The sequence below is a fragment of the Thunnus thynnus genome, chromosome 24 (genome assembly GCF_963924715.1).
Source record: "Thunnus thynnus chromosome 24, fThuThy2.1, whole genome shotgun sequence".
NCBI classification, from domain to species: domain Eukaryota; kingdom Metazoa; phylum Chordata; class Actinopteri; order Scombriformes; family Scombridae; genus Thunnus; species Thunnus thynnus.
In genome coordinates this window covers 17,987,947-18,002,978 of record NC_089540.1, presented here as the reverse complement: position 1 = coordinate 18,002,978, position 15,032 = coordinate 17,987,947, and the positions used below count along the sequence as shown (strand labels likewise).

The 15,032-nt window shown below is 37.2% G+C and overlaps 1 protein-coding gene across 2 annotated transcripts in view; it reads right to left on the bottom strand.

Annotated features, from left to right (window-relative positions):
- The window catches only part of LOC137177376 (major facilitator superfamily domain-containing protein 6-A-like), a 31,579-nt gene that overhangs the window by 4,284 nt on the left and 12,263 nt on the right, over nucleotides 1-15,032 (bottom strand). The window contains exons 4-7 of one of the 2 annotated variants that reach the window (XM_067583647.1): nucleotides 12,804-12,965; nucleotides 12,468-12,566; nucleotides 11,323-11,615; nucleotides 5,751-8,031 (exon numbers count right to left, since the gene is read on the bottom strand). In XM_067583647.1, the coding sequence (XP_067439748.1) occupies nucleotides 7,831-8,031; nucleotides 11,323-11,615; nucleotides 12,468-12,566; nucleotides 12,804-12,965 (755 nt within the window). In that variant the 3' untranslated portion in view covers nucleotides 5,751-7,830. Of the gene's footprint in view, nucleotides 1-5,750; nucleotides 8,032-11,322; nucleotides 11,616-12,467; nucleotides 12,567-12,803; nucleotides 12,966-15,032 lie in introns of those variants that run through there. The other variant, XM_067583648.1, reaches the window with a different exon arrangement.

The following is a 15,032-nucleotide window of genomic DNA, read 5'->3' as shown; positions in this document are numbered from 1 at the left end:
GTTCCCAACCTAGGGGTCGGGGCCCCTCCAAAGGGTCAGCAGATAAATCTGAGGGGTCGTGAGATGATTAATGGGAGAGGAAAGAAGAAATAGTTCTGATACACAAATCTGTTTTCAGTTTTTGAACTTTTTCTCTAATCTTTGATTTTTGCTGAAATATTGGATCATTTGAACATTTATTGAAATGAAAGCATGTGAGAAGTTTAGAGGGAAAAATCACTATTTGGTGGAGCTGTTAACAACTCATAGACATGTGAAATGTGACCCCGACTACACACTGCTTTTTGTAAGACGTCAAAAGACAAAAAGGTTGGAAACCACTGGTTTCATCTTTAACAATGTGTTGTATTTTAAAAGCTTGTTATATTATCCATTGTGTCAAATCTTCATATGAAAAGTAACTAAAACTGTCAGTTAAATGTAGTGAAGTAGAAGTATAAAGTAGCATAAAAGAACCTCAAAATAATGCTTAAGTAAAATACTTGAGTAAATGTATTTAGTTACTTCCCACCACTGCAAGCATCAAATGGGTATTGTGGTGACTTGCAGCTCTTGCAGGATGTTTTTCCAAAATGAGAATAAGCAGCATGCGGCCGTGCGCTACTTTGTCTGCAGCATCCTGCCAATAACACAACTGGCTGTGGTCTTTATTCTGACTCAGACTTGACTCAGGTGGTCCTGAGTAGCAGCGCTGCAGGAGGTCTTACCAGGGTTGTCTGGGGGTTTTCTGAGAGGGCGTCAGCACCGGGCTCATCTTTAACCTGTGACCCTCTCTGCTGTCTGCTCAGTTATACTTCACAGTTTAGTCATTTAGCACGGTGGTCTCCAGCAGTTCGCCTTGCAGGGCCAAGAGTTTGCAGGTTTCTGTTACAAGTAAACACTGAAGCAGTAAGTTTCACTACCTGGTTCAACACAGAGAGCCCCCCAAACAGTCAAAACAAACCAATTTGAGGGTTTTAAATACTCAAGGAGGAGTTTGTCATCTACAAATACGCACAAATTACACATGGTGGGTTCTTTTAAAGGCGGATTCTGATTCAGCATGGGGCAAAATTTACAAATAAATGAAAGTTAAAAAGGGGATTTTGTATTTCTCCAGCAAAATCATATACTTGGTACACTGAAGAGGGCTCAGAAACAGCATTTATATCATCACACTGGTTCCCAACCACGAGGCACTTTTAATAATCTCAAGATTAAAAGAAAGAAAGAAATTCTTATGTTACGCAAAAATATGCTTATTTCTATAACCTTTTCTCTAATTTGACCTTTATTCTTGTGAAATACTGAATGTTCAGGCTACTAATGAGACGATATAAAATGAGAAAAAGTCACACTACAGTTTAAGTCCACAGACATTTCCTCATTTTAAGAGGTTTGGGAACTTATGGAGGAAAAACTTACAGAAATATAAGTGCACAGTTAAATAAAAATTAGAACATTTTACAAATATTTTTAGTGGATAGTCAAAAGTTTCTACTTTGTTCTCATGAGCTCAGCATTTTTAAAAATCCTAGCATCACACTCACAGGCTGAGTATGAGCAAGAAAACTAACTTAAGTCCACATTTATAATAAAACCTCTGAAACTGGGAATACTGGGCTGTGAAACCAAGGAAACAAAACTTAGTTATGTTCTGTTAATTCACTGAGACATTAATGAAACGCATTTAAGTTGGTCCGGAGTTTTTTGGTGTCCAGAGAGCCTTTTTTTTTTATTTTTGACTATTTTTCATGTCTGTGTTTGACCAGTAACCCGACTGAGTTACGCTAAAAGACTGCTGTGAAGTAACCTTCACATTTACAAAACAATAGTTAGTCTTTAAAACCAGGAACTGCTGCTTGATTTCTCTGGACTCTGATATGAGAAGCCTTTTAGCAGGAAGACACTTTTGTTGTTGCGTCCACCACAAAATCATGGCAACAGCAGAAAATAATGATTAGAAAGTTTAGGAGTTACACATTTTGAGCTTCAATCAGGTCATTTTGAATGTCTAATAGTTAACAACCCTTCATATCACCTTTCATAGAAATTACATTTATATATGACTAAATTTCAACAGCAAATACATCTTGCTAGAAATGAAATGCTGCTGAATCACGTTTTCTCTCAACATAACGAGAAAATGTTAATTGTCGTCTTCTTGTGTTGATGGTCTTTAGTTTAATACAGAAAGCAACAATTATGTTTTCCTGTTTGAAAACAATTAAGTAATATATGAATTTAATTTCTAGTTGACCTTTTTTATGACGGGAACTAACATCACAGATTCAAAACAACAATCATGCTTCTGAAAAAGTTTCCAGAAATCTTCCTTTGACATTAAAGCAGTTCAGAGCTGCGGAGTCCAGCCGGCCGTCCTGTGATCCCAGAGGTGCTGCTGGGTAATCCGGACACCTCGGTCTCGTCTCAGTCCCTGACGAGAGGAGCCGTCATCACCTTGACTCAACAGATCCTGCCAAGTCGCCTCCTCAGGGTGTCTGGCTCACCTCTCCATCACAGCACAAGGAGGAAAATAAGCTAAAAATAGCCTCAGGTTGTATCTGGGCAGCGGTTGGCCCGGAGACTGATAAGCATGATACTGATGCGTTTAGTTATTGATGGTAATTGAGCACAATTAACAAAATTGACTCTGGATGAGGATATATTATGTTTTGATGTTATGAACACACCATTTATGAGATGTTAACATCTAATTTGAATCCTGTAAAGGCTCAGGTACAGGTAGAGGTTGTGGATAAAAGCTTTTTTCTGCGCCGCTGATTAGTTTTTGGTGCATTTCAAATGCAATGAAACCACAAGGGAAGCAAGTATAGGATGCTACGAAGAGGCCTTAATGATCTCTCCTCTAAAATATTATCATATGTACCAGCAAATAACCTCATTTACTGAGACAATTTTCAAAAAATGTTAATGCAAATTTGTTAAATTTGTGCTGGCAATGATTTTGTAGTATCATTAAACATGTTATGGTGGAAATTAAATCACCATCTTGTGAAATTTTATCACTTTTTCCCATAAAGTCAATTAAGTTTAGTTTAGTCATTCAAACCAACGTCTCCACTGCAAAAACAGTCCATGGAAACAATAGAAAAGTTAGGGGTAGGGTTAGGGTTAGGGTTAGGGTTAGGGCATTATTCCCATTTTTCAAGATCGTATACAAGCTAATTTTTACAATACATTTATATAATTGCAGTATTTTATCAACTACCTGACATAAATCAAACTGTATTTGTCCTTTGATGATGTGATTGTGCCATTAAGGAGACGTTACCATCAGATTTGAATCCTCAGGTGTATGTAGAGGTTGTGGATAAAAGCATTTTTCTGCGTCGCTGATTAATTTGAGTGCATCCAAAGGCAATAAAACCACAAGAGAAAAGAAGCAAGTTAAGAGAAAAAAACAGGATGGTGGAAAATGACCTTAATGTTCTCTGTTTCCAGGTGTGAAAGCTTTATTTTGCTTCTGAACATTAAGCTCTAGCAGTGAGAAAGAAGGACTTTGCACTTCAGTTCAGGACAAACACTTAAAAAAAAAAAAAAAAAAAAAAAAAAGGTGGCATCAGTGGCATTTTTCCAACTGTACAGACAGTCCTGTGCAAGAGAGGTCACAGCTGATATGTCTACAATCATCTGACTGTCCTGCCAAAGTGCCCACAAGCAAGACACTGAACCGATTAGCATGCACGCCGCTCTTTGTTCCAGCAATTGGACGCATCTGCAGGTCAACGTTGCGGTAATTCCCTGCAATTTTCAGAGACGTGTCAGAGAATAAACGCCCCGTCTCTCCTCGACCCCTCGGTGTCATTTAAAATTGAAATTGTGCGGCGTTGTTCTGAAGCTCGTGGTCATGACACCTTTGCAGAAAACAACATTATTATGCTGTTCATTATTAAGCACCACGCAAGACAAAACAGCATCAACAACAGCAGTAGCAGAGGGGTTGATGAAATTTCTCCACAGATATCAGACAGGTTGAGTGTGCCAAGACGGTTTTGATTTTATTTTTTTAGTATTTTTTTTTTTTTTTTTACGACAGCACATAGTCTAGTTTTTGAGGAAGCCTATTACTGTCCTCCCACACACACCCATCAGTAGCAGGCGCACCACGACCTCAATAACCCTCCATACACACACACACACACACACACACACACACACACACACACACACATACACAAGACTGGTTTAGTCCGTTTAAGACTCCATAAACTCACCAGCTCTCCCAGAACGCTACTGCCATCAAGTGGTTGATTTTAGACGCAACATCTGCTTTCAAGATCATCCTGCAGCATCGACGTTGACAGATTTGAACTCTCAACCTCTGTCATGTTAACATGAAGGGCTGCAAATAAAGATTACTGTCGTTATCTGCTAATTTGGTCAATAAAATACCTGAAAATTGATGAAAATGACCATCAGTGCTCAAGCTGATGTCTTCAAATTGGTCGTTTTGTCCGACAAATGAAAACATTTTCGTAAAGGAATAAAAAACAGCAAATATTCACATTTGAGAAGTTGGAAGCAGCAAAATATTTTAAGTTTTGCTTAAAAAACATGACAATCAATTATCAAAACAAGTGCAGATGACTTCTTGTTTCTTGCTACCTTCAACCTTGAGAGTTTCTGAGACTGAAAGTTCATTTTTCACCTTCTTGTGGTAAAAGAATGATCCTTTATGTACATAAAAGTGGCAATAAAGCAACATAAAAACACTAAGTATTGCATTAAAAATCTCCCTCAGATAAATGTTGATCTCTTGTGTTTGTTTCCTCTTAAATCTCACTTACGTTGAGAAGTATTATCAGCAAAATGCACTTAAAGTATCAAAAGTAAAAGTACTCGTCCTGCTGAAAATGTATTTATTATTATATATGACATCATTAGATTATTAATACTGAAACCTCAGTGTTAGAGCAGCATGTTACTGTTGTAGCTGCTGAAGGTGGAGCTAGTTTACACTACTTTATATACAGTTAGTCACCAGTTGAGATGATTAAAAGAAGAAAAAAACAAACACAAACTTTCACATTTATGAAATATTGGATCATTTCACCTTTTTAGGCTTCAGTTGTTTAAATGAATCCAACTGAGAAGTTAAGAGTGTCTGAAATGAGACACAACACTGGTTTAATCTGTGACAATGTTTTATATATTATAAGATTATCATGTTTCTTTATGTTAAATCATAATCTGATAAGTAAAATTAGTTTCTAGTTTATCAAATACAGTACACTGAAAAATGGAAGCTTGAACATCTACAACTGGTCTGCTGCAGAATATCATGTGATGACGGCTGAAAGCTTCAGAACAGCTACTAAATGGACCTCGTGGTGAGACTGTTAAGTCAACAAATCTTAAATCTTCATCTCTGAGTTCTTGAGCTCAAAAACAGCAATTTGACCAAAAAAAACTTAACTCAAGGTTCACTTACTAGACTTGTACAGAGTTTTTAATGGTATCTCATGGTCATCATCAGGAGTCTGATGGGAAAAGACAGTAAGTGGATCTTGAGTCTGTTTTTAACATTTTAAATTCATTACTTTCCTGGTTTTTTGTTGATGTATCTGCAGTTATCTTTGACATTTTAAATGATAATTTACACCATAATCAATTATTGGAAAATATTTCAATATTGGGAAATAATCGTTAGTTGCAGCCCAAGTTGTGTTTTGTTTCAACAGGAAGTAGATCATATTTAAGAGGAGAAAGGCTCCTCTCAGACAGACTGTAGTAAAACAAACACACAGTTTACTTTTCAACACAACATACATTTAATAATATTTTTACCAATATGATCAATATTACACTGATACTGTGTTAAAGAGCTGATATTGGCCTTCATCACTGAGGTTCCTCTTTTACCTCAGAGACAGAAATACGTATTTCATTTCTTTCCACTTTTTTCCATAAAACCTCCTTCAATCATCTTCCGACGACGTCAGAAATTCAGTTTCTGAGGCTGAAAAACACTGAAAACTGGAAATTATTTGGCATGAAAATGGGAAACAAAGACAGTAAATATGATGTATTGACTATCGGCAGCTTCAATACAAAAATATTTTGTATGCTGTGTTGAAAATGACAGATCGTCCTGTAGGAGCGTATAAAGGGATCCTTGCTTGACGTCGTAATAAGAAGTCAGAACAGTGACGATAATTAAGAGGCACTTCTTCACAGATCCTTCAGTAAACAATCGTCCGTCTCAGCCAGAAGTTTATCTGCAGCTGAGTCTTCAAACAGCTTTTTTTTTTTTTTTGTCTTGAAAGAAGTGAGAAAATGTGAAACGAAGGTGAGAAAATGTGAAACGAAGGTGAGAAAATGCAACTTCTTTCCACTGCGGGTAGACTTTTAGAGAGTTAGCGCTTCGAAAACGAATCTAATTCACAAGTTTTTTTTGCAAATCACTGTTCTTCTAAAGTGTTACAGTGGCTTCAAATAAACAATTATGCTACCAAGCTGTGAGGAAATAATGGGATTATGTGCAGTAATTACCTTGATCTCAACATAAAGTAAGAATTGTAACTCTCTCAACAATAATAAATTCTAATACAGTAGTTCATCAGTACACGAGGTCATCGCCACCTTTCAGTGTGTTACTATGAGGTCATATCTGTCATATCTGTAGTTTTTATAATTTAGTGAGAAACCAAAATGAAAATGCAGCAACTGACTCATACATACAGGATTTGTGAACATGTAACGTCCTGTCAAATGTTTCTTTCTAGGAGCCGCTAACGACTCTGAAACTAGACACTGCTTATTACTGGTTTAGTCTTTAAAAATATTATATGACACTTGCAGCTGTAGCTTATTGTATGTTTCTTTGTGTTAAATCTTAAATCTGAAAAGTAAAAGTAGTCTTTAATTTATCACAGCTTACATACTGTATGTGAGAAGTCCTTACAGCTCTGAAAAATGGAAATTGAAATACAACTGGGCTGAAGAATATCATGTGATAGGGTTGAAAGCTTTCTACCCTCATCCTCCAGTGTAAAAACTCATCTTCACCCTTTTGTCTGTCGGTCGCAACGACATCGTCAATATAAAATCAGACTGTAGTGGAATAAAGTTTGGTCACTCTGTGTTGTGTTACAATTAATGAAAAAAAAATGACTACAGCGATTTAAAACCATTTGTGAAACAACCTCAGCTGCTAATAAATTCTTCAAAAAATGCTTTTTAATCCATTAAATTTGTGCTGTCAACCGTCTGAATTTCTTACAGTAAATTAAATCACCATCTTGTCAGATTTCCCTACTTTTTTTAAAGTTTATAAATTAAGTTTGGAGAGGCACATTCTTTACATCTGAAGGATTTTCCTTCACGCTCCACCGGTAAAAGGTAGTTAATATAGTGCACAACGCTCACAGGTGTGGATTACACCTTCAGCTTCAACCGAACATTCAAATCCCCCCAAAAAAATTGCAAAAACAATCCATAGAAACAAGTCTGAGTCTTAAAAAACATTTTAAAAACCATCAAACTCTGCTGATTAGAGGAATAATCCACCTGCTTCCAATAAAAATCAGCACTTTTTGAGAATAAAGGGATATTTTTTTGGCCTCATTTCAAGCTAATTTTTTTTTTTTTTTACAAAAAAATCCACATAAATACAGCATTTTGTCAAGATACTGACTCATTTCTAGAGAGTCCTCGTCATTAATGAAACTGTGGTGGAATTATTTCACAGCAACAGCAGATTATTACTCAGATTTTAAGATTGAATTGGAGACTAATCAACCAGTTAAAGATGGATATTTTTGCGGCAATAAAACACACTGAATGAAGCTCCACGTGTGTAAATTAAATTAGTCTCTAAATGGACAGTCAGCCTGTGCTTTCTGCTGTGAAGGCAGGGTTTTCACTGGGGCCTCCTGGGTGCGTTTGGTCTTTGTTGTCCTCGTTAGAGTCCGTGGGCGCTGGGTGGATGGGTTCCGACTGTGCGGACGCAGTGTCGCCATCATCACTGGGGTTTCTGTGTGACGTCGCCACCGCCTCATACTCGGGTGACGCCCGGTCATTAGATACCTAGCAACGAGGAGAACAAACAGTGAGAGCAGCTGACGGGCAGCAAGGTTTACAGTTACATCACACACATCTGACACCATCATGACGGACGCTAAACATTAATCTGTAAACCAGGCGGGAAACAGAAGCTAGCTGGAAAAGCTACCTAACTAGCCAGACACTTATCTTAAAGTGTCTGCTATTAGATACGCTGACTGGTTGCACAAAGATAAATTCTGACTATTAGTTTTATCTTACAATGAGTCAAACTTTACATTTTCATCATCTGCACTGACCTGTTTTTAACCTTTAATCCAGCAGCAGGCTGCGTCTTCAGAGGCAAATCTGTGATCTGACAGATGTCTACAGATGTTTGGATTTAAACCAGATTTCACATCCATCTGCTCCGAGTGGGAAGTTTCTCTGAGTTCACTTTAAATCTACGAGCAGAATTTGTGACATCACGACTAGTTTGGAGCCAGTCGTGGTCCAGTATGAGACTTACACAAGTGTGACGTGGAAACATGAAGCCTCCAGTGCACAAACACTGAACATGGACTTATCTCATATTCGTGGATTCTGGATTAAATGTCATTTTAAAGTTTTTAATGAGGTAATTGAACTTATTTTGTGGAAAAACCACATTAAACACAAATTATTATTAGAAGTAGTGTAGCTGCAGTCTACACAAGCGCCAAAGACTTTAAAAAAAATGTATAAAATAAGACAAAATGTGGAAATGAAGAAGGAAAAATCATAAATATAAAGCAGAGTTTGTGTCCTTACTGCAGTGTGTTAACAGCTTAGTTCAGAAAAACAAATAGAAATTTATATTTGTGCAACCCGACTTCACCATGGAGACCAAAGTCTGAGAAACTAACAACATCTGAACACAAACCAATCAGACTGATCAGTGATGAAATGATCAGACACACAGAGCTGAGGATGCAGAGGGAGGTTGAGGTCTTTAGATACACACACACACATACGTAGACGCCACATTGTTCGCTGCTGGTCATTGTGTCAACGTGTCAGCGCACGTGGTTGCCGCTCTGAACGCAAACAAGTACTGGATATTGTGTGAAGAGCCAATCAATCAATCAATTTTCCTGCAGTTTATCACAAAATAAATGACGGTTTTCACACCAGCATACTTCTGTTTAATAAAAAGTAACAGTAAAACAATATTACTACAACAAATTAAAATTTTGTAATTATTTTAAACATATATCCTGCTTTCATATTGTGTTCTTATATGGTTACTATGATGATTTAATATGTCAACATCATATATGAATGTGTTTTTAACAGTTAAAATGTCTAATATTTGAATGATATTCATATTTCCCACATTATTTACATAAATGACACATACAGTGAGTTATTAGTAACAGTTTGACGTTCTGTTCAGTCGTTTTGTAGAAACAAAACCAAGAGCAGCAGGAAAATGAAACTGAGTTTCAGGCTGATGATGTTTGTGCCTGAGAGACACGATTGATATAAATTTAGTCTCATGTAAGTTAATTCAACGTGAAAGCAGCGTTTATGCTTTGAGGGAGATCATCAGGTCAGTTGGACTCTGAACAATAATAATAACAATAATGATAATAATTAAAAGAAGCTACAAATTAAGTTTGATTGCCAAGATTAACAGTCGTCTAAAGGACGGGTTCACAAATTTTATAAGTGCGTCCATATGAGCGGTGAAAGAGGTTTTCCTCGCTGTAATCTTTCCTCCTGTTCATACTGGCTACTAAAAGATCTCCTTCAACTGTGCTTTCATTCATTAATGTTGTGAAATAACTCCTGTGTGTTGCGAAAATGATTCTTTGTGCTTCAGTTTTTGTGTTTCTTTCTTTAAAAAACATTCAAATGAAGCACAAAAGGAGGGCGGCGAGAAGACCGGAGCAACATGGCGGCGTGGCTGAGACTCGTCCCACAGCCCTGATGTGGCGTCTATGTGTATCTATGGGTGGGGTCGGGGTGACATCAGCGGGGAGTAACTCAGGCATGCAATGCACCTCATCACAAGACGTCATGACACGAGCGTGGGAGGAGAAATACGCATGCACGTACAGGGGCCACATGCCACATACCACACACACACACACACACACACACACACACACAGACAGACACAGACAGACAGACAGGTATAGATGAGTCACTGTTATCACCGCATGCATCAACACACAGAGGAAACTCTGGACGGACGTGTCCCCCTCCCCCCCTCTCCCCCCGCACACACACACACATACGGTAGTTTTCCATTGACCTTTGCAAACACACACACACATATCTCACCTTTCTTCAGTGTGTGTGTGTGTGTGTGTGTGTGTGTGTGTGTGTGTGTGTGTGTGTGTGTGTGGGCAGCCGGAGAGAGGAGGAAGTGTCAGAAAGTTCAAGTTAGTAAACCGTAAAGAAACATTTCCCACACGGTCATTAAACTGTCAGATATGACAGCTGGAAAACATCTGTCATTATTATTATTATAATATAATAATAATAACGATGACAGATGCTGTTACTGCAGCTACACCAGTGCTGTACAAGTCTGTTTCCAGTTACAACACGCATTACTGTGATCTTAAAAACACAAAAATCTAACATGTTTAATGATTCGTTATGGATGAGTGAGCGTCATCCATCTGAGGGATTCATACATGAAGACTCTGCGGAATTTTTAGATGTCAAATGTGTCAATGTGTCAATGTGTCAATGTGTTAAATGTGTCTAAAAATAAATAAATCAGCAATTATTCATGTGAATGTTTAAAGCGTTCAGACAAAAACTGATGACAACTAAGATTTAATGAAAATTCAGATGTTTTAGCAGCAGCTGTAGCATCTACATACTGTTAGTAGAACATAAGTGCTGCAAATATTAATCAATTACAAGATCTACAGGAAATAACAAAACTTTGATATTTGATTGATTTTTTACATTATTTATCAAACAAATATACCAAATATTCTCTGGTTGCAGCTTCTAAAATGTGAGAATTTGCTGCTTGTGTTTGTTTTATATCAAAGTAAACTGAATGTTTTTGGGTTTTTGACAAAAACAAGATGCCACCTTGAGCTCTGAGAAACTGTGAAGGACATTTTTCACTAACTTTTGACATTTGATAGACTAAATTATAAACTGATTAATCAGAAAAATAATTGATTAATTGACAGTGAATATAAAGTGGTATAAATATGTAAATGCAGAGAAATATATGAATGTTTGTACTTATACACATGTACACACATGGCAAAGTCATATAAATGAATATTAAATATTACATTTTAGAATCATGATTTTGTTCACCTGCAGCGGTTGAGTCTCCAGAGGCGGCCCGCCGCTCTTCGCCATGTTTATCATCTCTCTGATCTGGACGATGGCGAAGGCGATGGTGACCCAGGGGGCGCCGGAGAGCACCCAGGCAGGCCGGGTCACATCCTCCTGCTCCTCCTGGTGCTTTGTCTTCTTGACGGGCAACACGGCGGCCTGCCGGTTCAGGGCGGGGCTACCTACGGCGGTCTGGTTCGGCACCAGGTCGATGGTGGCGATGGGAACCGGGCTGGACGGGACCGGGATGTTCTCCGCCAGCATTTTGTCCTCTGAGAGAAGAAGAGGTAACAGGAAACATTACTTAGTATAGTAGTATTTTATTTTTTTATTTAAGAATCATCAAACTAAATAAAACAAGAAAAACAATCAGGAAGGTTTTGTTTTCTACATGCAGCAAAAAATAAATACAGGAAAAAAACAGAACAAAATTATGTGTATTTCAAATTTTATTTATGATCATGTATCACGAGATACATTTATCTGTTTTATGCTGTTTGTCTGTACTTGCTCTTGTCACTTATCTTGTCCAGGATGCTCTTAAAAAAGAGATTTTTAATCTCGAGGAGTAAATAAAGGATAAAAATAATAAAAAATACATTTAAATGTGACCAAAAACAGTTTCTAAACCTGCATTAATTCATTAAAAAAGGAACAAACCTCACAGTTTTCCTCACTGAAACTTTCAACATGTCACAGTGGTGTCGACTATCGACGTATGAGAAGATAGAAGATCATTTATGGGAAAAGCGCAAAATGTGATTATAAAATATTAAAAATCTACTGCAGAGTTGAGCTGTTAATTATGTTGTGCTGTTACAGTATCATCAGATGCCAGTTAAGTCTCCTGTTTCTCACCTTTAGAGGTTGAAAATATTGATGATTGTGGACAAAACTATCATAAATTAGTTGTTTTTTTCCCTTGACAGTTTAGTATTAATTTGATAAAGTTAAATCCTTTATAGGTTTTGTGCTACTGTATAATTCATGCCTTCCTGTCCTTCCTGTTCATCTACTTTAAAAACGCACGCAAACGTATTGTTTGCCGCTGCATAGATGTTTATCAGTTCTCTGGTAACGAAACAAAAGGGAAACAGTGTGTTTGGATGGAGGAAGTGTCCCACCTTTCCCCTCGGTCTCTCTGCTCAGACACTGGATGAAGGAGAAGATGAGGAGGATGACGAGGGAGGCCATGCCGATTCCTCTGAAGGTCTCCGCAGCACCTGCAGTAGGAAAGGAATCACTCACTGATGTAAAAATATCAATAATACACAAATAAATTCTGCAATTAGATTCCACTTAAAGTGCAGTTTTTGTCCACTAGAGGGCAGAAAAACTTAATAATCACTTCTTACAAAATGATTTTCTGGCCCCAACTGGTCAAAATAAAACAACAAACTTCTTCTGCAACAGTTTAATGTCATCGAACACAACAGGAGCTCCAGCGTGTGACATCATACCGAAATAGCTGACGAACACTCCTCCCACCATGGCTCCACAGCCGCGGCCCAAGCCGAGGTGCAGGCCCTGCAGGATGCCCTGTGCAGACGTCCGCAGGGCCGGCGGGACGGCGGCGCTCAGGTAGGAGATGCAGGCTGCCCAAACCGAGGCGTGCGTCACACCTGGAGGACACAGAGAGACAGACGTGGTTCACATGATGTCTGCAGCTATTCTGCAGGTACGGACTTGATGTTTATTAAAAAAAGATAATAACGACTGTTAACCTTTAAATTAAAGTGATATTTGAGTGATAAATTGGGAAACAATGAAACAGCAGCATTTATTGTTTATTTTATTGGCTTTAACAGTCAGTTAATTAGTTAACTGTAATGTATCCAAGATCTTAAAAATACAGCATTTAAGCTATTTTACAACAATTATAGTTGTAAAATAAGGTTACATACAACTCTGAGAAGCTGTATAAGAGAAATCTGCTGTTTAAATATTATGAAAGTTGAGCAGATTATAATAAACTGCTGTGGTCTGGAGAGAGTTCAAGTGTTACCTAAAAAAAAACGTTCAGACAAAGTTTCATTTATATAGAAGTTGAACATTTATCAGCAACCAGTTTATTTTTCTAGATAAGTTCAGACTTGACTTTTCAGGAAATCAGAATAAAAAAAGTGTAATTGCAAGTATTTGAGAGTGTTTTTAATTGCACAGTTTTTTCAGGAGCCTTTTGATTCTGTGAATTATTAAAGTTTTGATTATAACTTGACGTATTTGATGTTTCCACTAGAATCACAGAAACTGCAGATATATTAGCATCAACATTTATGTGTCGGCTGATAACTAACTTCACAGAAACTGCAGTAGAGAAAATGCAAGATACTTATAATTAGGGCTGCAACTAATTAATCTCCTGATTATTTTTTTGGTCTATAAAACATCAAACAAGTGAAAAATATCCATCACATCAGTCCCCAGTGACGATGTAAGAGTCTGACAACTTGAAACTGTTTTTTCTCATAAAAAGGACCAAAATGATCAATCAATCATCAGAATAGTTTCCGATTGTTTAATTACTATTTGTTGCAGCTCTATTTATAACTAATAATTTAGAAAATGTGTCTTTATTCCAGAGAACACTGAGTTTATTTTTATATTGTAAAAATAAACTTTTCTTTAATAATCTAATTTAAGTGATCCTGATCTAAAGTGTTTATATATTATTATCAGATGCCTAAAATGCACAACTACTGATATCAGTAATTAGTATTTGTTGGTCTATAATCTCTATTTATGGTCCAAAATGTAACAAATGACGCTCCCTGCTGACTTTTAGAAGAATATTTGAGTTTTGTGGTCTGTATCGGTTTAAAATATCCAGTATTTGTTGATCCATCTCTGCTGGTTCCAACAGTAACACTATAAGATTATGAAAATATTCTGTTATCTTCATACATGAAAATAAAAAAGGTCAACTTCCTGCCTGAAGTCTGAAACACAACGTGTCACATGACGCAGCGTCGAGCCGGTCGCAGCTTATCACAGATTATGTGCTTGAAGTAAACAACAGTAAAAAAGTCGCCTGTTGCTCTTCCTGATGTTTTCTGCTGTGTGTTATCGACTCTCGCTGGACATTCGGGAGCTAATGGACATGTTGACGACTCGTTCTTTTAAACTTTTAATTGTTTTGCTGGTTCAAAGTCAAAACAGGCAGCCAACTTGAACTTGAGGGAGTGAATTTTGTTTGCTCTGTGAGGCGTCAGTGTTTTCTCAGCGTTGACGTCTCAAACAAGTTTCAACAAGTTTCCTCCCACAGTCACAAAGACATTCATCACTTTACTAGACTTCACTGTTTATTCTCTTTATTATTTCCTTCTAGTCATGTGATCTGTATCTGTTTTAAATGTGTTTCTACTTTGATACTGAATTTTGCATCTTAAATGATCTGTAGCATCTGTTTTCATAAATCTCATGAGAAACAAATGATTTATGAAGCTTTTTCTCATTTCTACCTTCAGGATCATTTATGACATTAGTTGGATTTATTCAACTGAAACTGGTAGTTTTGCTGATAAAACTTGTTTAAAACTCTTATGTTTCCAGCTCCTACAGTTTCCTATAATTTCCCAGAAAAGGAACTGATATGCGACTGTAAATTCAGGAGGATTCGAGGGGAGGATGATGTAATATTATATTGATTATCAGGAAAAATGCTGAACTACAAAATGTAAAAATCTGTT